At 36.1% G+C, this 25995-nt stretch overlaps 1 protein-coding gene across 2 annotated transcripts in view; it reads left to right on the forward strand.

Annotated features, from left to right (window-relative positions):
* LOC116294989 (uncharacterized) overlaps nt 1-25595 on the forward strand; it is a 31062-nt gene extending 5467 nt beyond the window's left edge. Inside the window, exons 3-22 of one of the 2 annotated variants that reach the window (XM_089039671.1) lie at nt 686-870; nt 1816-1990; nt 2211-2356; nt 3316-3513; nt 4088-4148; nt 4641-4674; nt 5072-5144; nt 5675-5759; nt 6007-6058; nt 8757-8897; nt 9432-9723; nt 10181-10270; nt 10557-10839; nt 13464-13493; nt 14059-16046; nt 16741-17986; nt 20039-20232; nt 21393-21563; nt 22927-23085; nt 23858-25595. In XM_089039671.1, coding sequence (XP_088895797.1) covers nt 686-870; nt 1816-1990; nt 2211-2356; nt 3316-3513; nt 4088-4148; nt 4641-4674; nt 5072-5144; nt 5675-5759; nt 6007-6058; nt 8757-8897; nt 9432-9723; nt 10181-10270; nt 10557-10839; nt 13464-13493; nt 14059-16046; nt 16741-17986; nt 20039-20232; nt 21393-21563; nt 22927-23085; nt 23858-24061 — 5807 coding nt within the window. In that variant the 3' untranslated portion in view covers nt 24062-25595. The remainder of the gene's footprint in view (nt 1-685; nt 871-1815; nt 1991-2210; nt 2357-3315; nt 3514-4087; nt 4149-4640; nt 4675-5071; nt 5145-5674; nt 5760-6006; nt 6059-8756; nt 8898-9431; nt 9724-10180; nt 10271-10556; nt 10840-13463; nt 13494-14058; nt 16047-16740; nt 17987-20038; nt 20233-21392; nt 21564-22926; nt 23086-23857) is intronic. The other variant, XM_089039663.1, reaches the window with a different exon arrangement.
* Nucleotides 25596-25995: the final 400 nt, after the last annotated feature.

The following is a 25995-nucleotide window of genomic DNA, read 5'->3' on the forward strand; positions in this document are numbered from 1 at the left end:
ATGTTGATAGTAAAATTGACAATAATGATTACAATGATGTTACAACTAGGAACTATAATTTAATACCCTTTCAAATAGTGTTTGCATGCATAATGCACCTATAGCTTGCATGTAGAAACACATTGTGTGCATGTACAATGGATAGCTTAGATGACACTGTGACCATCTTGCCCAGGGGCAATAGCGAACAAAGATGATGGAAAATATATAGAGTTCCATGTGTTTGTCTTTAGAACTTTTATGGGTAAATATGATGGGTATGCTGTCTTAATTCATCTTTTGTTGTATTTTCTCGTGGGGAGCTGTTAATATCAATTGATGTTGTTACTGCAACAAAGCTTTATTTACCCCCTGGACGCCCCATTATGCCTTGCAACCCAAGATGGCCGACCTATCATCAAACTAAAAGTAGTCCATTGTTAACTTTTTGCTTTAGCTCATTTGGAAGAGAAGACAATTATATATCCGCATGTGGTGATTACATTGTACAGCATTAACTTGCATCAGACTATCTATGTATGCATGCATGCATGCTGCCATCAGTATACAATCATGTTGTGCAAACATGGGGATTTCCAAATGAGAACAAGATACCATTGTCACCATACCCTATTATAAAATCATATTTAAATATCATATTGAATAAAAAAACATTTGCATAATTTGTAAATAATTGTTAATCCAGAACCACCAAAGCTTGTTGTTAATGAGAAGAGGTATGGCAGGAAAAGCAAGCCAGATACTTCATATTCTGAAGACTTGTATTCTGCTGATGATGAGAGTCTATCAGAGAGTAGGACTGACAACCAGACAAGTATGAAACTCACAAATGGAGTGAGCGAAAAACATGAAGAGGAAACACATCAAAAAGTAAGTAAACCACTTTATATCAGGGCTTAAAATACTGTAACAGCCAGTCACCAGACAATGTCTGACTAGAACTGAAAAGTTGGCAAAGTCAAATTTTTGCCTTACTGGTTATTTTGACCTGCCCAGTAACGTTCAACCAAAAACGAGGTAGAAAAGAGCTAAAACTAATTTGGCCTGGTGAATGACCAGCTCTTATTTTAAGCCCTAAGAGAGAATTATTTTCGTATTCAAGCAGTGAGCGCCAAAAACTATTTTCATGAAGAAAGGCTGTTGTACAAGGCTGAAAATCTTGTTATTCAGAAAGTTTAACTTGTTTGGAAGTGGAGATGACCGACGAAAGTGGAATCAAAGTGTTAACCCAAAGCAAAAATGTTATTCGAAAAAGAGGTTTCGGCCTTCATTTGCTTATTTCCCATACATTTTCTATAAAAAAGCCTGACAAAGCTACATTCTAACACAAATGCAACAAAACATCTTTGTACAATTGAAAATACCGCTTCAAACAAGCATTTTATCATGGTACTGTACGTACATCAGTTTCTTACTGTTAAAAAATGGTTTTGAGTGTTAATTGAACCAAAACGAAAATTGGGATCAAAACTCGAACCAAGGTCTAGTTTTTGGCACTTTTTGCCATTATTGCTCGTTATTGAAAAAAATTTCCTCTTAAATTATATTAAGTTTATTTTAAGTTTAATAATACTTTTGTTAAATAACAGAATACCCCACAAATGTATGGCTTGCTCAAATTTAATAACAATGACTTCTATTGCTGTATGGGTCATTCCACAAAGAGTTCCAAGTGTCCATCAAGTTTCTTCCCATATGTACAGTAAAATGACCCCTTATTTAGCAGACACAATAATACAAGGTGTCCATTTCATGGAAGTACAACTTTATCATGATATTAGCCTTTATATGATTTATGATTTTGTTTAAATATAGGAAAGGGGGAAAGTAAAAAGAAGACTATCAAGTAGGAAAAGCAGCTTAAGAAACAGCATTCGAAGACATAACTCCATGAAATGGCAAAAGAGAACTCTTTCCCAAGATGAAACAGAAGTTCTTGAAGCCAGTGGTGAGATGAAGCCCTCCCAAAGCCCTATTCCTGCTAATTCAGGTATGAAACTGTTACCAAGACTGCATTGCATGCACAACTAGTGCACTCACTCTTACCACTGTTTATGATAAATTATAGCTAGCTCAACCTAGGCTTGCTGATACGTTGCTCAGCTGAACTGCACATAATGTTTCAATAGTGTTCAATATGTTGTTCACTCCCTTGTCAAGAGGGGTATTACTGATTAAGCAATAAATGGTTTGTTTGTACCATTTTGAAGGGTATGCCTCACCTACTGAACCATCAGAAGAGGATCAGCTCAAAGCAATATGGAATGAAGTACATGTTGGCGCTACAGGTTTTCTTGATCGGCATGAACTAGCTCTGGTTTGTGATCACATTGGTATGGATTCCATGAGTGAGCAGGTATAGCTAAACATATCAAACAGTTTCTTTAACTGCCAATATCAAAATCCTTATAACTAGTGTTTTAGCTGAGAGCTTATCCTTAGAATAAAAGGTGCTTGCTGTCTCCTCATCCCCCAGTAGTTAATGTTGCTGTCGCTCAAACTCAAAAGACATTAAAGTCAAGAAAATTTCAGCCTTCCAGTTGGCTCAGTTTGTTGGCACTGGCCTTTTCTCTGTGGGTTCAAAATGCTTCTGAACCAATGGACTTAGGGTCTGTACAAAAGAAGTGCTGCCTTTTGCCTAAAATATCTGCAAATGGTTAGACCTTTGAGATCGCTCAGATAACAATATGTAAAGTATTTTTTTCAAGTATTTGTTTAAGTATTGTACTATGATAAACTATGAGGCGCAGCTGGGTGGTTTAATTTACACCTGATAAAACATGATCTGCAAATTTATTGAACAGCTTCAAAAACTAGAAATAATTCACAAATAACTTTTGGTGAAATTAAAGTAACCATGCATATATACATCACTATGGTGTCAATTGTTATTTTTATTTTTAATAAAACAATTGTACCGCTTTCATAAGTGAAAGATGTAATTTGTAATTGATATTTTTGTAAGACATTTAATAGAGTAATAGAGTAGTGAATAGTTTACAATAATCTTGTAAACTTCGAAATAGTAATTTGTTATTAGGAGGCTCTCATCATCATAAGCTGTAAAGCTTATAGAGGCCTACCTGCCCATGTAAATCTCATACAAATCATTTAAAATGTACATATGATAAAAATGGAGAAAATCAAATCAAATAAAATTGGATCACCTCTGATTTACCAGAGAGGTCACTAAAACATGCAAAGCTCATAATTTCAGCAAAATATAAGAAAAAGACCTGTTTTTGAATAACCAATGGTTTTTTGTTTTTTTGTTTTTTTTCATTAAAATCATTATTTTAATTCTGTTTCTTCAAGGAGTTGACTTTGCTGTTCCAAGAATTAGACGAAGACGATGATGGGAAAGTCAGTTTTGATGAGTTTCTCAATGGTTTGTTTGCTGCTAAAGATCACTATCAGGACAGTATCATTGAAGAAGAAGTCATGGATGTCCAACAATCAACTCCTTACTCCAAACCCCATGTCAATGGATTAGCATCTAGTGGTAGATTAAAGGTAAAAAGCATTATCATATGACCCATATGTGCCCGTGCACGTCTTAAAAAAACCTTTGGGAAAATGGCGTGAACAGGGCTGTACGGCTTTGAGCGAGCAGGGCTGTACGAATCCGTACGGCCCTGCTTGAATCCGTGCGCTTTGTCTTTTTTAGCTTTGATTTACTATTTCTTTCTTTCTTTAATTTCATAATTTTGCTTTCATGAGGGCCATATAATAAAATGCTTATTGACTACACTCGGTTCAAATATTTTCCCATAAGGCCCTCCAACTCAGTCAATAAGTACATATTATGTTTGAAAATACTGCAACCATTAGGCTCAGATTTTTATACATGTACTTTGAGATAGTGGAGAAGGTGACTAAGGCAATCCAGGGTTTGATTGCTGGACTCAGTGTTGTACAGTATGTGAGAGGAGATGATCATTGTTTGTCTTCTGTGTCTTTGGGGTTTTTTTTCCAGATTCTCCAAAAATTTTATCTCCTCAAAAGTCAACCTTTTACTGTTAGTTCCAATTTATTTTTTAGTATCTAATTTTTTTATTTTATTTATTTTTTCCTTTCATTTTTTTAGAACACATCAAGTAGATTTGATGACTTATTTTTATCAAGAACAAGTGCATCATCTAGTTTTGGTGAGTATGACGCTCAAATTAACAAATAAAACAGCTTTTTCCGTGCTACATTCAGGCACACAGGAAGTGACATAAGCACAAAAGAAGTGTAAGGAGAAGCACAAGCCGTAGGTGAGTCTTTCTTACACTTCTTGAGTGCTGAAGGCGCTTCCTTATGCTTTATTACTGAATGATGCAGAAAAAAGCTGTTTTATTCATTTTAATAATTAGTTACTTATTTCATTTCTGTATTGAATTTATTTACGCAAAAAGAAAGAGGGTCACAGGATCTAGCAGCACTTCACCTGCACGGATGGTGTCAGCACTGTGCTCTATTAATTAATAAAGCACAGTTTTCGACCAATCAGCATGCACATACTGTACTATCCTAACTTTATAATGCACTACAAAATATTCTTTTCTAATATCTTTTTGGCACCTTAAAGTATATGCTTTTCTTAAGAGAAATTAATATATACATGCATATTAAAACATTGCTCTCATTTCTTTTAGACCTTTTATCTGTTTTGGATCCTGACAATACTGGGTAAGAGATACAAATGACGTTGCAAAGTATTTGCTAAAAATTGATTTATATTGTTGTCAGATGCCTTCATCGAAATAATAATCAGTTGAAGTATGGCTGGATTCCTTTACTAATAAATTAAACCTCTTGAAAAAAGCTGTTTTCTATTATTATTATTATTGCTTGTTTAATATTTCATGATGTTTCATTTTTTGCTTTTATTTATTTATTTTTTTTTTTTTTTTTTTTTTTTTTTTTTTTTTTTTTTTTTTTTTTTTTTTTTTTTTTTTTTTTTCTTTTTCTTTTTCTTTTTCTTTGCTCTTTTTACCTTCCTTTTCATTCTTCCTTCTTATGTTTCAATGCATCTGTCAGCATAGATAAGCATAGTTGTTCTAACAAGTCAATGCTTTATTGTTAGTTTTGCTAAGATTGAAGATATTAAAGATGTATGGGCAGCACAAGGATTGGATGATGCTATCGAGTTATTAGAGGTAACAATAACCATAACAATGAGTAATTCTAATAAATATTTCTAACGTTACATTCAAGAAATTTCTTGCTAAGCATGATTTCTGTAATATACCGTTTTCTCAAGGTCGAGTACGCATCCAAATTTAAGGAGCTTTTCGGGCCACGATACCAGAACTGGAGCTTTATAATGAGAATCATAATACATCGCTATGGAATTTTTTTCGATAAGAATTCATAAAATTGATTATTCTCCACTTTTAAATATAAAACTGACTTATCAATTTTACTGAATTTGCGTTTTTCAATTTTGTGGCCCTTCAAGTTGAATGCGCACGCAACCTTCGGAAATCAGAAAATCAGTAAACTCTTCCCACTTGTAAATGTTGGTAGAATGTGTTTTCCTTGATCCTAAACCCAGTGCGGGTTAGGATGCATATCTATCCTTCTGGGCCCACCAACATAGACCGTAGATTTGTTTCACCACCTCCCATTATAACGGCTTTTTTTGTGATGTATTTTTGACAAGAAATCTTTCTGCTTTTCTTTTCAGCATGTAGATATTGATGCCGATGGAAGAGTCAATTTACAACAACTAACAGTTCTGCTGGAAACGGTTATACGCGAACAAAGTGACGGTAAGATATCTAGTAAACAATCCTTCCTTCTTTCCTTCCTTCCTTCCTTCCTTTCTCTTGTATATTCGCTTATTTTCTTGTCATTTCTCTCGTTTGCTTGTCTTGCATATTGGTTTGTTTTCTTGTTTATTTATTAGTTTGTGCGTTCGTTTGCTTGTTTGCTTATGTGCTTATTTGCCTGTCGTACCCATAACTATTTATTACCAATTCTCACATACTATTGTTTTTTGTTTTATTTTTTTATCAGGACTATCCAATGCACTAGTCAGCATCTACAAACACGAAGTAATTTTTCTCAGGTTAGTATACCTAACAAAATATAGACATCACAATACACCAGTGTTTTGACATTTAACAAGAACAACAGGTGTCCGATTGTCTCTCCGACTCTTTCTTTAGAGTTGAACATTTCCGGCCTTGCTCCCATACTTTCAGTATTTTTTATGGGATTAACACTAGACAGTGTTTGTTGTGTTTTCTAGGGATGCTCACAGCCATTCTTGAATTAAGTTCTTCGACGTTTCGACGGTCCTTAGGCCGTCTTTTTCAGGCTGGTTTTCTTGTTGCCTGAGTAAAATATTCTTATTAGTATTCCTTTCCACGGTCAAAGGACCGTCGAAAACGTTGGAGAACCGGCTTAATTATTCGAGAATCGCTGAGAACAACCCTAGAAACCACAACAAAAACTGAACATTAAACCAGAGATACTCTATTAGTTTAGGCAACTCGTTAACGGCAAACGTGAAACGCTGAGTTAACAAGCAAAAATTTCTTCACAATTCGAAAAAGAATGGCAAAAAAATCTCAAGTAGTCAATGAATAAAAGTATAGTAAGTGACTTTCGTTGGAAGGCTTGCAAAAGATAAATTGAAATGCATGGAAGCGGAAAATGGTCACGCTTGCCGTCGCGTTCCGCGTTCACAAACTAGAGCAACATGTATACATTTTCAATTCGTCTCTTTCGTTGTCTTGAGGCCAAAAGTCGGTGTAACTAGATTTTTAGCTACTTTGCTCCCGAAGAAATTACCAGCGTACACTTTAATGGCTTTTCTGTTAACAGCCAATCGCATGACGCGTAACAATTTAGTTTTGACATTTGATGGGAGTGGCAACAGGTGATGTTTATGAGACCTACTCAGAACGTATTTTTCTACAGCTGAATATCAAGCACGATTTACTTAGCAGTACTTACCTTATAATCCTCTCTTCGTTATATCCGCTATGCAAGATTTTTATTCTACTTTCTACTCATCCTATTTGTTATATACTGATAAAGTAAAGAATGTATTTATTTGCGGTTTACAGTCTTACAGCACTTTGTTATAAAATTCCTATACAACACTTGTAACAGTTTGTTGATCTTAAAAGCGCATCAAAACATCAAGCTAAAGAGACTATTAACATATCGAATTATTAGAATTTAGTATTGTGATATTTGCACTCCAATGTTTTCCTTATCGTCATAGGTAATGATTTTTCGCATTACGACTCTAAACTCGAAAGCTCATGCGACTTTGGGAGTCATCCACAATATATTTTATACTCTTTTATTTTTTTCCTTTTTACTCAGTTTGCCTAAAAATCTACGTAAAATACACTTATTTACTTTGTATTGCCAACTTTCTATTAGTCAGTGGAAATAAAACTGAATTGAATTGAATTTACGATAGAAAACAACCCTTCCTTTATAATCAGGTGTGGCAGATTCCCTCATAGCCATATTTAGTCTCCAACTGTTCCTAAACCGTCAACTCACGCGATAACTCAGTAAGGTGGGCCGCTTGGGTCCAGGTCTTGACCTGGTTGTTGATTTGTCCAGTTAAGTACTATAACATACCATCCCAAGTATTGTTTAGGAGGGGACTTCTAGAAAAAACAGTGACCTCAGATTTTTTCTCTCTCGACAATCACAATTGCAGTCAGTTCGAAGTACTGGGTGTTAACAACGCGTTGGCTTGACCTGTTTTCGTCCAATTTAGCGTATTTTTCGGTATTTCTTTAATTATGCTGGTAAAATAGATAAAGCTTATGGACTTAAAAATGGCAACGTCGTTGATTCAATCGCGTAAAGTCGAAGGAAAAGAAGATACAGATAGATATGATTCGGCTGATGACAGCCTTAGTGACGAAGAAGTTACTGCAAGCATCGTGAAGAATGGTCCTGCGGGGAAAAGGTGAAAAGATATGCATTCAGTAAAAGTCAATGTTAGATTGTAAGAGATTAGGTTTGAAAACCCCTTCATAAAATCTAGATTTCTACTTTAACTAGGATCAGCTCCAAGCACTCTTTGGAAACTATTTTTCGATTCACCACGTTTTAAAGCCAAAGTATTCAAGTTAACATGTTTATTTTTTCTTTCTTATATTCTATTCTCTCTCGTATTCTCTTTTATGTTTCTGATCTCGTAAATTGAAGCTTTAGCGCTGACATTAAGCTACTATAGCTATTGTCTTGATGACATTATTGACATATTTACCCATCAATGCTGTTTACGAATATCAATTGTCTTGTACAAAATTTTCTTTCAAACGTTTGATATGTTTCTTTAGCATTTCATGATGTACTTAATGCCAGTATCGCTATAACTGCACGACGAACAACCTATTTTGACAAGTCGTTCTTGAATTACGGCATCTATAAGACTATATTTTATGTTAATTTCAAACTTTCTTTCAATTAGCGCTCTAAAAATATTTCATTTCATCTGTCTTCAAACACGGTTTTTGTTATTCTGAGTTTAATTTGCGAATCTTACAGCTAGCTACCAATACAAACGTGTTATGTTCTTCCAAGCGCTGGTCGTTTTTTTCGCTAGTGCAGGTAGCATGAATTTTTTTACTGGTTCTCTACACGGTCATTAGGTACCCATCATGCACTGTGTACTTCAATCATAGACGCATTCTTATTTGACGTCTAACTTTTTTTTTGTTACTTGTTCCCAGTCTGTAAAGTTTTTTTGTGAAAGTATTTCTTTGTTCTAATTTGACGTCTAACAGGTCTCATCTGGACCAAATGACAAATGAACGAGATGCTCTTAAAGATAACATCGGGAAGATCACAGAAGAGAAGGAAATGTTGATAAAAGAAGCTGAAGACGCGACAAGACAGCTAGAACGAATGCACGAGGGACGATTAAGGTATTATTTATAAGCTTGAACTGTGACTTATTAAGGTAGAACTGACGTCTAATCAAGCCGTTGGTGGTTATGAACTAAGCTTGTCGCGTGGTTATTGTCTGGGAAGCTTTACAGAAAGACTTTATTGTTCAGTGCAAACACGAGCTCAAAATCCCTCAAGCATCCCAAAAGCTATGTTGGCTGATCTAACGAAAGAAGCTGATGAGGAATGGTTTGTTATTGTCAACCAACATGACGTAGCATGCTCCCCAAGAATGCTCACCTTGCTTGGACCCTACAACAGCCGTCGCTGACAGTTTCATATTGTTTTCACGTACAATTTTGATTTAGTTTACAATCTAGAATGTCTTTTTTTTTTTTAGTTTGTTTTGTTTGTTTTGTTTTGTTTTGTTTTTTTTATTTTGTTTTGTTTTTCGTTTTTTTAATTTTGTTTTGTTTTTTGTTTGTTTGTCTGTTTTTTGTTGTTTTTGTTTTGTTTTTTTTTCCCCCAAGGCTGATTAACTTAATTTAGATTAACACTTATTTTTTTACTAGGGAAAAAGAAAATAATTACCTCGACAAGATGCAAACACTTCAACAAACAATGAATGAAGAGCGAAACAAAGAATTAATGAACGCAAGTCACCATCGCTCACTTCTCGAAGACTCGCTGAAGATGACTAAAGGCGAGGAAGGCAGACTAAGACAAAAACTTACCGAAGCAGAAGAAGAAATTCTTCGACTTGAGAAATCTCTAGCTGAGGGTCAAGATAAACTCAACGAGGCGGACATTGCTCGCGAGAGGCTTGAGAAGGAACTTGATTCTATGTCTGACCTGTCAGGGCGGGTATGTACATACTGTATAATTTTATTTAGATACGACACATTTGTGAACTCATTACCAAATGTACGTGTATAGAGTGTAAGAATGACGTATTTCTTATCGTTGAGTTTGATGCGCCTGGTTTTTCAATGAAGTGAGAAATATTTGTCCCCGACCGCCTATTTTGCACTGACAGCAATATATTACCATTCCTGATTTCCTTAGGTTTGTTTACGACAACTCGTACCAACACTTAATTTTCGCGCGCTTTTCTAATGAAACCCTGAACGCACAGACGCGGCCGCCCCGTCAAATTTTCCCGCCATTTCTATATCTGTTGGTGTTTCAAATAATATCGTTTAATAATTGTAACTTTTTTCTATTTTTGTTTTGGAAAACAATCTCCTGTTTAAATACACAGTCTACAATTTACACAAAATGTATAGTGTAAAGTCTAATTGTTTTTGTTGTATTGTTTTAGCTTGCAGATTTGGAAAGACAGCAACTTCTAAAGCAACAGCAAAACCGCAACGCAAACAAAAGCGTTCGAGAATTAGAAAGGATTAACAGAGTGAGTGTTGACTTATGTTTTATGTAGGTATATAGAAGTGGTTTTTTTTAGGTTTAAGTTCGTGTAAACTAGTTTACAACCTATATTTCAATGTAAATATGTTAGTTTATATTTGTCGTTTCTTTGGTTTTGTTGCTGTTATTGTTTGTTTTGTTTTTGTTTTTTTTTGTTGTTTTTTTTTTTTGTTTTTTGTTGTTGTTGTTGTTTTGTTTTTTGTTTTTGCTGTTATTGTTTTTGTTCTATTTACATCTACCGCCTACTCATCCTACCGTTGTATCGATTCTAGGAGCTTCGTGACGAAAACGACGAACTTCGTCTTCAAGTCGAGGGTCTCATAAGCCAAGTCAATACTTCGGTCAAGCGTCGACCGAGTCATCGGAAACGACAGAGTGGCGAAAAAGGAGTACATAGAGTTGGCTCAGTTCTTTCCGACTACACGAAGCCCATGGTCATTCCCCGAAGCAAAGAAGGTGGCCATTCAACTGAGGAATCAGAAGAGGATCAAGTTGATGGCGGTACGGGTGTGCCTGTTAGAATGAGAGGTGATGGAGGGTCGAATGAGGACGGGGGTAAGCATGGAAAAGTTTGGCACACGCGCATAGAGTTATGTATCCAGATTATTATCTGTAGAAGTCTATTTGTTTGGCTTTTTGTTTGTCTAGCTTTTTTGATACCAATTTGTCTGTGTCTATGATTAGACTTATATGGAATTTTAAAACGCAAAAAAAAAATCAAAATCAACTCTTCAGTACGTTTCTTTACTTTTGAGAGATATTTTATAGAAAGAAAATGCAAATTTTAGCATAATGTTCATTAAAATATTGATAGTAAGATAAGTAAGTTTTTATTAATAAGATAGTCTAAATAGACTGGTGCCCTAAAGTAGAGAAAAAGAAAATTATAAATTCAAATGTATAGTATTTTGATAAGATCAATTATTTCTCAATCGTCACGGTTTTCTTTGTTATTCACAAGGCTTTATTTTTGTTATAACCCTCATTATAAATGCGAGGTCAATATATAGTTATTAACCCGGTTAATAACTATATATCGACCGTTCGCATTTATAGTGAGCAACATTTGATAGAAAACCTTCTCAATTGATAAATGAAATACTTAATTACCTTGAACGTCGGCAATAAGCCTATACATCCCTCGGGCCTGCGACCCTCGGGATGTATATGGCTTATTGCCTCCGTTCTCGGTAATTAACTCTAACATGGAGTGCTTACCATATTTTCGTGAAAAAGTAGATTAACAAAGTTGTACGAAGTAGTGGAAAGTCGTGTAGATCTACGGTCTACTGAGGTCTGCTGAACTTATAACTTTGTGTAATTTCTTACAACGTTTTTCGCTGATATATGGTATGTACTCTAGTAGCCAAAGAAAAACTACTTAGACTAGGAACATTTACCCTTTACGGTATATTTTAATAATTCAGGCGTTTGCTTAGTGTTAATGGTTATCACTTTATTTACGCTTGGCTTAGTATTTATTTAGGAGGTTATATCGTGCCTATGCTATTTGATGCTCCATGCTTAGCCCTTATGAAATCATTCGACCAGTCTACCTGCATGAACTGGACATCGCTTATATTTTGATATTTATTTCTTTACTGTTGCTATTAAGCACCTGTTTAAAACTCACTATTTATCTTCTTAACTTGGCACTAAGGTTTTTCTGTAGTTAATGTTCAGTTTTGTATGCATGTTTTACCTGTCCTACTATTCTACCAGATCTTCTCAACTTGGCACAGTTTTTCTGTAGTTAGTGTTTAGTTTTGTATGCATGTTTTGTTGGCTTTACCTATCCTACTATTCTACAAGGTCTTCTCGACTTGGCACTAAGTTTTTTCTGTAGTTAGTTTTCAGTTTTGTATGCATGTTTTATTGACTTTATCTATCCTACTATTCTATAAGATCTTCTCAACTTGGCACTAAGTTTTTTCTGTAGTTAGTGTTCAGTGTTGTGGGCATGTTTTGTTGCTTTATCTGTCCTCTTATGCTACTAGATACAGCACGATACAATGAGTATTTGCTGCACTTCACTTGTTATCTAATTCCTCTCGAGCCAGTGTGAACGAACTTTTGCCTTAGAAGCCTCTAATGAAGATTGCAATCAACATCCATACTTTGCAAGGAATATATGTTGGGGACTTCTCGATGTCTTCCAGCTTTGTCTAAGGAGTCTATCCTGTAAAGTTTATTGTTAGTGACCATGAGCATCTTATGACCTAATCTTTGTTTTCTTAGTTTGAAAAGTTTCGAGTTTCAAATCTTTAATAATCTACGAAATCTTGGTTTTCAAAATGTATGGATATTATGAACAAACGGTCACTTTTTTCTTCCCTGTGAGTGCACGCATGTCTGCACTTTTCACTTTCTTACAGTTTCTGGATTGCATGAGTTCCAAAGAATGTGTGACATCGCATGCCAAACCTAATACACATTACTTCATGTGTTCTCTGTAAGGCATGCTGATCTCACAAGAGGTCCAAAGCTCCTAAGGACTCACTCCAGACATTTATATTTTATCACGATCTCACTTTTCCTGGCATGAGCACTGGGTTTGCACTTTTCGGCTCTACAGTAATTCTGTCCATATTTTGCACAGACGGACGCGGAGATAGTCGATTATCTCTTTCATCTGAGAAGCATGAGCACGTCACCTCGTTTCCTTTTTTCCTATTTCTCATTTTTCTTATCTTCTATATCATTCTTGTTCAATTATCTCAAAGGCGAAGATACTGATGATGATGTATCTATTCCTTGGTCGGTGGAACGTGAGTATACTCCTGCAGGTTTCTGTACAACTAACGTCCTCTTTATACAAAGATTCATTGTTATCAGCAGTTCTTTGCTGATTCCATCAACTGACCTACTTCCACTCTGCTTCACTAACGACTGTTTCAATTTGTGTACTCATCCATTAAAAACTACAATGTTTCCAGCTTTACTTCTGTGTGTCTGTACTCAGGATCTTTGCTAATTAACTCGCTGTAAATGTAGCAAATAATTCTCATTGTTTGCTCCTGTAAAAAGTATCGTATATTTAACATATATGTATCACCGACATACCCATAGTAAAGACAACATTTGACTGGGACGTCTACGTATAATCATGACCACATCATGACCACGACATTAAAAAGTAAGTTAGCATTCTTATGTTTGATTTACTATTTGTTTTACAGAAGATGTTGCTGAAAAACAAAGCCATATTGGTAAGTTAGATCGTTTTAAATGACTGGGTTTTGCACGCTTCCACAAAATTGCATTGTGTACCCAACTTACTTCTGTCACTATTGTGATGTTCATAGCATCTCTGCGATGTGTGGGTAGTGTTCCTAAACTGATGTAACCATCCCCTTTGAAAACTCTGTAGCCACTGAAAGCCGCACCTTGCATCCATGGATGCCTAAGGCCCACTCACTCCACTCGTTTCCTGATATTTTTGAAAACGTATTTTTATTTGGGAATTGGCCTTCCGTCTGCACATATTCGGAAACTGTTCGAAAACAGAAACGTGTGGACGGGCGAAATTGGTTCGAAAACACCCTGTGTAAAAGCGCTTTTTTTCTTTTTGAAAACGTAATAAAAAAATCCGCTTTCAAAAATACTTGTGTGCGGAGCCTTAAGATTATTGGTCCAGGATACATTTTGCTTGAGCGACACTGAGAGAATTGTTCTTAATTAAACAAAAGAAGGTGAGAAATTCGGGATAAAATCGCATGCGCAGTGGAATCGATTCTTAAACTATGAAAAGGCTTATTGTGCATGTCATTTTAGAAACCATCAAAAAGCTTGAAGAAGAACTGAAAGAAAAGGAAGCGTCCATTAGTGAACTTCAGAACATCACAACCGAAGAAAAACTTGCTTTTGAGAAAAAGATAAAAGAGCTAAGTGAAGATATTTCAAAAAATGAAACCTCCTTGAAAGAAAAGGATGTCAGCATCTGCAACCTTAAAAACGAGATAGAAACACTTCGAAGCTCACTTGATTCTAAAGAAGAAGAAATGGAGAAGAGATACGAAACAGAGCTTGCTAACTTGACCACTCAGTTTACGGGTGAAATGGAGCAACTTCAACAAGCCTTGGTCAAAGAAAAAGACGAATTAGAAAAAGATTATCAAGAAAGGATGAAAGATATGGCAAATTCTTTCAACTCTGAGAAGAACAATCTCTCTGAAGATCTCGAAGGTAGTTTTAATCAAATGAAAGAAATGTTAATAAACGAGTACGAGAGAGAAAAGTCCGAACTCGAAGAAGACCATAAAGGGGAGAAAGCGATGCTTGAAAAATTACACTTGGCTGAGCTGGAGACGGCGAAGGAAAAGTTTGACGAAGAGAAAACCATGCTTATCGAAAAAATACAAGTTTTAGAAGAGGAAAAAACCGAGGCGGAGTTAAGTTTTGCCAACGAAAAAGCTGCAATGGAGCAGCAGTTTAGAATCGACAAAGCAGAGCTTGAGTTAAGCTCTAGTACTTCAAAAGCAGAGTTTAATAAAAATCAGCGCGATTGGGCAAATTTGAGGATAGAACTAGAGAAAGGACATAAAGAACAGATTCAAGCTCTTGAGGCTGAATTTAAGAGAAAAAATTCGAAAACTGAACAAGAGACTGATAATCGAATATGGGAGTTGAACCAGGAACATGCGAAAGAAGTAGCGAGCTTAAAACAGAACTTTGAACAGCTTAAGGCTGAGTTGGAGCAGAAGTATTCACGCCAAGTTGCCGAAATGCGGGAATCGTTCGCTCGCGAAAAGAACCAAATGGAGCAGAAGTTCAATCGAGAGCAAGCCGAACTGCGCGATATGTTAGAGAAAGAATTCAGTCATAACTTAGCGGAACAGGAGGCAGAACTTAAGAAAGAGTTCTTACAGGAATCTTCTGGCAACGAAAAGAACTTTCTAGAAGAGAAATATAGATTAGAAGAAGAATACCAGGGTAGGTGCGCAGCCAATGAGATGGCGTTCCAGAAATGGAAGTCAGAAATCGAAGAGCATTTCACTGAAGAAAAAGCTAAGTTACTTCAGAACTCAGCGCGCGAAAAATCTGAGATAGAAAATAGCTACAAAAATGAAATAACTGAACTACGGCAAGCGTTTTCGAAAGGTGAAGCTGGTCTCAAAGGACAGCTCAAGGAAGACTTTTATCAAATACTCGCAAGGCATAAAGCGGATTTAGAGAAGAGCTACGCAAAAGAGAAAGCCCAACTCGAAGAAAGCTTCTTCCGAGAGAAGGCTGAACTCCAGCGAAGCGCGCTGGTCGAATCGAAAGAAATACGCGATAGTTACGCGCGCGAAAAGACAGAGCTCGAAGAAAGTTATAAGAAAAAAATCAAAGAACTGCACGAGAATTTCGAAAAAGAGAAAAATGAAATCGAAAATGAACGATTAAAAGAAAAAGAAGAAATCCGCTCCGAACTAGAGGCAGAATTCACTTACAAGATTAAATCAGATCACGAACTCCTAGAAGAAACAGTCCAACATTTACAAGAGGAAATAAATTACCTCAAAGATCAAAAGAAAGAACTTGAAACTAAAGTTCAAAGTCTTGAACTCAAAACCATGGGGCGAGATTCTCTAGATATTCGAGTCGCGCGCGAAAAAATCAGTGATCTGGAACGTAAGGTGGATACGCTTTCGAAGGGCAAGACGAAGCTCATGGCTGAGAGCAGCGAACTCAAACTTAAGATCGATGAATTGCAAAAGGAGAACTCGGCGTTGACTGAAAGTGCCAAAGAAAAGCAGAGAAAGCTCTTGAAGGCTGAAGAGGTATGTGATCTCTTTTTATTTTATTATTCATTTCATGTAGCGTTAAGAATTAGTAGTTAAGTGTAAGGTTGTGCCAGTAGCATGAATAGAGTAGAAAGAAAAACAAGAACAAACAAATGTAGTTTTTGTAAGTCTCTACGAAAATGGTGCTTTTATTTTATGGTACGACATGAACGTCCTTGCATCTTAGTAAAAGTAACTAGATAACATGTCAGATCATACGTCCAGACGTCTCTCGATTATAATGCACCAACAATTTCATTGTATTGGTGTGGATGTCGCAGAAACATAAATACTACAGTGATACTAACCTTTGTTAAGCGGGCACCCTTTATTCTACGGACACTACTTCGCATAATGACCGAAAGTTTCTTCCCATATTTACTGTAAAACGAACCTCTATAAACCGTACAACCGAGCAAGGTCCCGAGGTGTCCGCTTAACAAAGGAAACACTGTATTAGCAATATGTTAATCACAGGTAGATTATGAAGTGACTGAAGTGACGAGAAATATATGATAAGTATACCAGAGTTATATAGGTTACATCTAGTAAATTGATTATTAAGTAGAAATACGAAATATGTACGTCTCAGTGCAAGTAGGTATCTTATTTGGTAGGTTTTAGTAGGTCTGAGAAATCCACAGGTACGCATGCCATTTGTTGAAGTGTTTTCACTGTTTCGTGTAAAAAGGTCGAAAATGAATCCCTTGAAGAAGATATTGGGAAACAAAATAAACGAGTTGCCGACCTTGAAGCAGAAATTGAAGACCTAAGAAAAAAATACCACGAGTTAGAGGACAATTTTGACCGCCAAACTGCAGAGAAGAAGCAGCTGTTAGAAAAACTCAAGGAGAAAGAAAACCAGATCTCTGGGTTGGCATCCGCTGAAACCGAGCTTTCAAGCATCATGATCAAAAACCAAGAGATAGAGACGCTTCTGCGTACGCGTGATTCAGAGAACGAGGAGTTACAATCCCGTCTCCAGGAACAGAATATCGAACTGGAAGCCGAGTTGACAGACCTGCAGAAAGAGCTGAAAATGGAGATCGTCAAGAGCCAAGGTTACGAGACATTGTTAGATGTACGAGAAAATGAGTACCGTGATCTTGAAGAGCGCCTTAAAGAAAAGATGGCTGAAAATACGCAACTCGAAGAACAAGTTAAACAACTGACTGAAACGGTTGACCGATTACAAAATGTCGAGCTTACTGAACTACACGAAAAGTTTCAAGAACAGCTATCATTGAATAGCAGTCGAGAACTACAATGCAGTGAACTTGAGGAAAGTCTAAAAGAACAGTCGACTAACAACAGTGAGTTGGAAGCAATTATTGAAGATCAGAAAAAGAACTTAGAAGAATTACAAAACTCGACGATTAAAAGTCTGCAGAAAGAATGTGAAGATTGGCGCATGCGCTCTTCAGAATTGCAAGCAGAAATTCGTCAGCTGACCTCAAAGATTGCAGACTTCGAAAGTGTCCAAACCCGTGAGCTTGAAATCCAGCTTGAACAAAAAGATGCGAGGAATGCCGAGCTTGAAGTGAAACTGAGAGAACTTACTGGTCAGTTCGCAGATACAGAAAGCCAGAAAATAACAGACTTGCGTCAGAGACTAGAGGAGAGAGATACCCTTATAACGCAGCTAGAATTAGAGATGGAGAGACTTAATCTCGATAAGAAAGATATTGAGAAATCACGATTGGGAGAGCTCGAAGCCAAGTTTGCAGCTAAAGTGGCACATAACGAAGAACTCCAAAAAGAAGTTGAAATTCTTATCAAGAAGTTAACAGACGTTGAAAACAATCAGGTCAGAGAGCTGAGGGAATGGGTACGAGAAAAAGAAGAACACAATGTGCGCCTGCAGCAACAAGTAACACAGCTGACCAAACAGATTGCAGGCATGGAAGATATTCGACGAACTCACCTTGAGGCTAAAAAGATTTTTATTTTTTATTTTCATTTCTTTGACGCGCCAAGAAATCCTTGCCTGTTTTCAAAAGTGATTCCTCTAAAATCTAGTTGTATTTCTTACTAATGTCAGACTGGCCTAAAAATTGCGATGGTTAATAAACCCTTGTAATAACCTTGGCTAATAAAGTGTGCTAATCAATAAATGAGAGCTTCGTAGAGCAGTTTAGTACAGTTTTGTTTAAGAAGTATAGCTTTATGACCGAGAGGAAAAAGGCTCTTAGAGTTTTAACTGTTAGGACACTAAACTACAGAGTCACAGTCAACAGAGTTTTGGCCTTCTCCATTATAATGGATAAATGCATAAGATGATAATGTATCCCTTATAACCTTTTAAATAAAAGAGGTTATTTTTAACCATAACACTTAGATGAATAATTTAATTATGGTGTAATCGTTTAGTCGATAAAGTTAGATTTGTTGCTAGTCTATTGAATAGTATTTACTAATATTACTAACGACAAGTCTTGATGTAATAGTATTAATACTTATGGTGTTTATAATAACAATGAGGATGTGGATAATGGTACTACTACTGCTACTAATTATTATTATTAATATTATAAAAGTAATCATAAATATCAAAATAACTAATATAATTCTAATACCTTAATACTTGAAGGCCAAGTCTGACGAACCTCACTGCACTACTCTCTCACTGTTAACTTGTCACGTGACCTACCTTCTTGTAACGTCTACAAATGTTTTGAAATATGTTGTGCAGGGCCTGGTTTTACCAAGGATGGATAGTGCTATCCTACGGACAAATCTTATCCAGTGGATAAAGTTATTGGATAATAGCACCGTCTTATCCACTCGATAAGGATTTATTCGTTTAATAGCGCTATCCACTCTTCGTACATCCGGGCTCAGATGTGTATCGTGCCACAATCACACAGTAAACATACTTTTATTCTAAATATCGTTTCATAAGAATACTTGAATTATTATTAAATGAACATTGAATGAACATTAGAAACGCCTTAAAATATTACAAATTTGTGAAATCCAGTCTTGCTGTTTGTTTGAATATAGTAATAACGTGAACGAAATAAAAACCTTGACTTTCATTGCGGTAATCAAATGATAAATAATGAGATTAATGTCAGCTCGGCAAGTTACAACACTCTTGAATATAAACTTAGAAATAATAAAAATATTCTAAAATAATTAAGAGATAATTGTGTCATAACCATTGAATGTATAAATAAATAGGGAGTCGTTTGGTCAGTCTTCCGTTAGGAAAATAAACGAATGTAAAGCCACATAGCAAGCAACATGCCTCCTACCATGAAAAGACCTAAACTGGAAATGGAATGGAATTAAGTCCGTCGCGGTGCGCTCCATTCGTTGACTGGTCTAACTGAGAAAAGTTCGAATTAAATCAAACTATATCTATCACATGAAATCCTAGCCCTCCTACGCAGTATATAAAATCCTAGCTAAATATTAGTTTTTAAAGGAAATGTTAATCTAGCTACGAAATAAATTATCATAAAATATACTCAGGATATAAAAAGTATGCATTATAGTTTTAGTGTATCTAAAGTTTAATTCACTATAATATCATAAAATATCTTTCCCCTTTAAAATCATACGAATTAACAGGAAGTAATATATGAAAATATATGAAGCTCTAAAGAAATACTTTGCGGACACATAGAGTGAGAACAAAGTAACTGAACTTATGTCCAACTTTAACCAATCAGGAGCAAGCAGCGAAGCCTTGATATCTTGACAGTGACTTTACTCTCTCCTGATTGGCTAACGTTTCTATTTTATCTTAAATATTGTTCAATTAGTCTCGGTCAGTGAGTCCGCAAAGTGAACCAATGACATATGTTGATGTAAGATACTCAATGTTGTGTTACATGTGTGTCATTTTGTCACGTAATCAGTTAATTTAACGACCCTATAATAGCAAGGCTTGCTTTGTGATCATTCCCAAGAAAAATCCCTATGTTGAAAAAGATAGATTTATCCTCCTTTTTGGTTAACGCTTTAATTGTCTTCCTCTAATCAGACCAAAACCGCGCTTCTTTCACTGGAGAGAAAACTAGATGATGTTAACAACCAGAAACAGATTCTTGAAAGACGAATAAGACAAAAGGATGTGGAATGTAACGAGCTAAACGATGAGGTCTACGCACTGAAGGAAAAACTGGACAACATCGATAACTCGTACAAGAGAGAAATTGAAATTGAAAAACAAAAGGTAAGTCGCCGAAAAGACGAGGAATCTTTCAGCTCGCAAAAATGAGCATCAGTATATATTTATGCGTCCAATGAAGTAGAAAAAAAATTTTGGGGCAGGTTTTGTACTGTAAGAGTATGCGTTGGTAGCACCTTTTTGGTGAAAAAATCTGCAAATTGTTTGTTTTCTCGTATGTTTATGGCCTCCAAACAGGAAGGGAAAAATAAGGGTCTTTCTTAGTCAAATTTTATTTTCAAACTCAAACATGTGCGAAAAAGTGGTTTTCAGTAGCGACGCATGCGCAAGAATCGAAGTTTTCAATTGAAAATTCAATTCGATCTAGTATCGAACGCTTTAGACAACAGTTTCCGGCTCTGCACACTTGGCAAACATTTCCTTTTCCTAATACATGGAAAATATTTGCATTACGTTTACGTACATTTGTGTTTGCACATACCTTGCTAGAGAAAACCAGTCGCTTAAGAGGACAATAACCACATAAGGAGGTCTAGAGCCTGTTTTTTATCTAGTCCTGTGTCCTCTGGTATTATTTACTGATTATGTTTTTTAACAAATAATAATTTGCTAACGATTTTCTTAGTATGTATTTATTTTGCTAAAGACTTCATTGTGTGAGTATTTGCCTCGCGTTCAGTCAGTGTGTCTACTGTGAGTTACCGTGTCGTACCGTATGTTTCGTTAACGTGTTTGTTATCGTGATAACCTGTCTACTGGTAAGTTACTTATTTACTACCGACTTTGAATGTCCTGTCTGGTAATGTATATTTGTTTCCCGTATTGTTACTGATTACCTCTCTTCTCTCCTCTCCTCTCTTCTCTCCTCTCCTCTCTTCTCTCCTCTCCTCTCCTCTCCTCAATTCAACTCAACTCAACACAACTCAACTCAACTCAACCCTCACCTCATCTCTTTTCCTTGGCTCCTCTTCCTTTTTGTCCTATTCTTCAGTCTTATTTCATATTTTGTTTATTTGCTAACTAATTTGTTTAACTACATGCACCTCAAAACTGACTTTGTGTGTGCGACCTTCTTGCTTATGACTGTATTTGTTGCACGTTTTTGTAATTGTCAGATTATGATCCCATCAAGGTCGATCTGAGAATATAAACTAAGTATGATAAAAATCAATAAACTAATACCAGTCAATTCTTCCACTTCTTAGGTCATGGTTACCACCACAGAGCTAGCAACAATCAAATCAAAACACCAACGTGACGTGGCAGAGCTCAGAGACAAATTACACCGAGCTAGCATAGCAAGTGATCGGGACCAGGCTCTTAGAGAAAAGGTCTTCAACGAAGCTAAAGCAGAAGTCATGTCTTTGAATAAAAAGGTACTGTACATGACCATTTCAGTAGCGTTCCTATGAGAGGGGATGTCAAAGGGTTATTCGATCAAACCAAGGAACAAATTTTGCAAAGCCGAAAAGCACTTTATATTACTTCAATCCCTCCTGATGTCACATGACTCACATGACACACGATCTCCAGCCATATATCATGACAACTGTTCTTGAACAGTTATTAGTAACTGATTTACGGATTTTCAAAAAAAAAAACCTACCGTCCATACAAAGAGATTGCGTTCCTTTTTTTCAAAATTTTGATAAAGAGCACTGGAATGGCTTACCTTGTTTAATATGACGTTACTCAAAATAGGTCTATAAAAACGGTCTATGATTACTGCTTTGGATCTAAGAAGAACTGACTAATCATGTTCTTACTAGAATACGTCACATCCGGAACGCAGGCTAGTTCTTACTGTCTTAGTTTCTTTGGATAAATAATGTTTTAACAACTGGATTTCTGGCTATCAAAGCCAACATTCTGATAGCTGAATTGAGGAACTCCCTTCTGGTCATTTACTCATTGCTCACATCTTTGTCTTGTCTTCTTTACTATTCTTTCTATGGCTATTTCTTTTCTTTCCTCTCATTCATTATTGCCAGACTGTTGAGGAGTCTGATGATGTAAGTGTGGCTCCTTCTATGGAAAATGCAGCCACTTTTGATCTCTTTGCTGAAGTAAGTACATCTTGTCTGCTGTTTTTCGGCATGTATCTCTTTCAGTATCTCTTATCTCCCTATCCCCTGTACTGACTTAATTCATAAAATTTCTCCAAATTTCCCCAGTGCATTATGACGGAGTAAGAAAGGTGTCCTTTTGTTAACTCCGGGTTAACTTTATCGTAACGAGAATGAGATAACTCGGTCTCATTGAGGCGTCCCATTGGTCAAAATAGTAAAATAAGCATGGTACACTTTGGAAACCAGAGCTATGAATTGTTCTGTTACGGCAGTTCTTCATGTTCTTTGTCTGTTTCTTTCTCCTCTTGGTCTTAAGGACGTCTTAATTCTAGAACTTAACTGCGCTTGTTACCTGTAGAGATGTTCAGTAGGTCACTAGGTCAATAGCTGGTTTGCAGAATGGAATTCAAGTATGAGCCAGATTTTGTTCACAGACTTGAAGGATAAGACATGGACATTTTGCTTGTGGAGAGTATAACTCCTTATAATAGGTGTTTGGGTCACGGTTGGGGGATTGTCAATGTTTATTTATAATGATAATGATATGCGTAATAATGATGATAATGATAATGATGACAGCGATAATGAATATGAAGATAAGTCTATTGTACACCATAGATAAAATAGTATTACTTCTAATGGTAAATGACTCGTTTTCCATCATTGTTAGCTCGAGGAGAAGACTCGTCGCGTTCGAGAACTAGAGAGCGCCAGTCAGTTGTGGGAGAAGAGAATCCGTGACTTAGAAGCACAGAAGATGGCTATGAGCATGAAAGTACAAGAAACAAGAGAAGCTCTGGATGAGCATGTAGCACGACTTAGTAAACAGGTACGACAGCAAAACTACTATACATACCTTAAATAGTTGCGCAGGGTTATCCTCTAATTCGTGTTTTGCGTAGAATATTTATTTGTTGCAGTGAAGGTCCATGGAATTCCAAACTGTTAGTGCATTTTATTGCTACACTGTTGATATTGGCTATTTCGAGGTTGAGGGGAAACTGGGTCGAGTTGGAATCGATGTGCATTTTGGGGCTGTTTAAGGGGACGAAATGGACGCCATCTTGGAAATATGTCCCCAATGCAAAGCAATATGGACAATGCAATGCCAACTCGGTCCAGTTTTTCTCTCAACCTAGGAATGGCTAATAGGCCTTTTGCAATAGATTGACACATGATTGTTACTGGATGGCAAAAATTTATTTAAAGATTATTGCTGGATTACTAATGCCGCATCCAAAACCTTTTCAAAAATACTTTTTTTTCTTTATAAGATACTTTCGATTTCAATATACGAAGCAATTTAACGTTTGTTTGCCATCCAGCAGAGCCTTCCCCAAGGGACCTTGAGCTGAATTGATTCGTCATCAAAGTGATAAATCTGCACGTGACTGTTTGTTGCAAAAGGCCTATTTGTGAATATTTAAAAGCTAAAATGAGGCTAACCCTGAGCAAATGAATTCGTAATCAAGAAACACACCGGTATTTTACTAGTTCGAAAAAGGTCAATTCCAAAAAAGCCCCGTCTTAAATGTTCAACAAGTATATGTTTAATTGAACGTTTGAATGCAAGAGCAAATGGTTGTTTATGTATTCCACAGCTTCAACATTCTGAAATGAGAACCACGCGTTCCGACACGTTGGTCCAAGAACTATACATCGAAAACGCTAAATTAACCAAAGCACTTCAACAAACAGAAGCCAGCGAGAAGAAAACAGAAAAGAATCTCCGTCAGTTAATGGAGCAGAAACGTGCCTTACAAAGAGTTATATCCAAGCTGTGTGGCGCTAATGCTATCGCATAATGTTCATTGAAGAGTCTTAAACCAACATTGGACCTTTCCCGAATTCGCTTGATGAAATACAGTAAATGTTTGAACACATCAAGTTCATCCTCAACTTTGAGCCATAGTTTCGTTGTCGCTCAAGCGAAATCAGGAAAGCTCTACACCCTTGACATGCAGGACAAGAATTACAAGATTTTCTATTCAAGAAAACTATTGCCTTTCCTTTTAGAAAAACCACGGCATCTTCATAGATTAGATGAAAGCTACAAGCAAATATTCTTAGTCAAATTTGTGCCATTCGCCAGCAATAAACCTCAGTTCAATGTCTCCGCATACCATTTCAAGATGGCCGACACAAAAAGGCAGGGACTATTTCCCCCCCTCATATGGAATTTGTTTTTATAACAAAACATTTACATTTTATATAGCACTATTTATTTTACCTGAAGGAATTCGCTCCTATTTACAAATAACCCGAATTTTCGGATTCAACAAAATTTAGTCTTGTTGAAGGTCATAAATTTTGCAACTGAAATGAGGATTCCAGATCAAGGAATTCCAATTCCAGTCGTTCAGGATTCCCAATTTTAATCTTGTCCTAAAATGAGATGTCTTGAAAAGATGTTCTTGTAATGTCCTAAGAGCATGTCATGGTTTGGGCTTAGCACTCAAAATGGACTTCTCATTTTTACTAATTCATTTATTTATATGAATATTACAGCACTCGACTCTACTTTACTACGCTTCATATTTCGCCAAGTTTAAGTTTTATTTTCCACGCGTGAATCATGCACTTAAAAAATTTTTAAAACTTCTTACACCCGAAATACCAAAATAAAAGTTTAACTAATGTGGTAGTCAAAAGAAAGAGAATCTAAAAACTCTTATTTTATGAACTGAAAAGGCACATTTTTGTATGTTCACGATGTTTTCATTTCAGAAAGTTCAGTAAAGTAATACATCTATGATTACAAATGTATAGATTTACAGATCCTTTCATCTGTATTTTACTCACAAGAGCTGTATGTTTAGTACGCGTTCCATATTGCCGTACCCAAGCTTGCGCTATTCCTCCATCCATCATAATATTAATCTTTATTATTCAATTTCTAGAGTGATTTTATAAGTGTATATTAGAATTTTATTAGTTGTTTAGTGTACAGTTAGTTCTCGTTGATTGCCTTCGTACTTGGATATTTATATCGATATTTTTCTAAATCATCGATCACTGAATCAAATTTCATATAATCCTTTACAAATATTTCTAACTCTGCCAGAGGTGAATTTCAAAATCTCAGGTGAACACGAAAATTATCTTAAATATCTCATTATTAAAGGTACAGCTTAATAAGAAAGAGGACAACAAACGAACCAATGCATAAGCTAACATAGTGTAAATTTCCACATCATACGTATCAATATATACAAAAATAACAAGCGGATGATTCCTCTTTCTAAAATATGTAAATACTAGAATGCCCACTTCTGAAATTGTCACTCAAAATCTTTAATTTAATATGAATAAATATTATCAAAGCTTTGTCAATCGAAATATATCGTGGTGAATCTGCTTCATTAGCCATTCCGAGGTCGAGAAATTTAGCATTGCATTGCATTGTGGGACTGATTTAGGGGACAAAATAGACGCCATCTTGGAAATATGTCCCCTAATGCCAACTCGACCCACCCGTTTTTCTCAACCTCGGAATGGCTAATGGCTTTGAGAATGGTTACTTTACATTAATTATTACTAGCCAGCATGCAACAACTTCAGTTGTACATAGTGAAGCTCTCAACTCCTTTTATCTGTTCACGTTGTGCGGAACGAATACAACCCGGAAATGACATGTAACGTGGTGAATAGATTTCATGGTTTTAGATGGGTTACACTACTCGATAAAGTATTATACACTCTAATTATTTATGGCTCAAATATGTTAATACAATACAGT

Source organism: Actinia tenebrosa, unplaced genomic scaffold (genome assembly GCF_029948245.1).
Source record: "Actinia tenebrosa isolate PJP-AT-01 unplaced genomic scaffold, QUT_ActTen_1.0 PGA_scaffold0__85_contigs__length_37466705, whole genome shotgun sequence".
NCBI lineage: Eukaryota > Metazoa > Cnidaria > Anthozoa > Actiniaria > Actiniidae > Actinia > Actinia tenebrosa.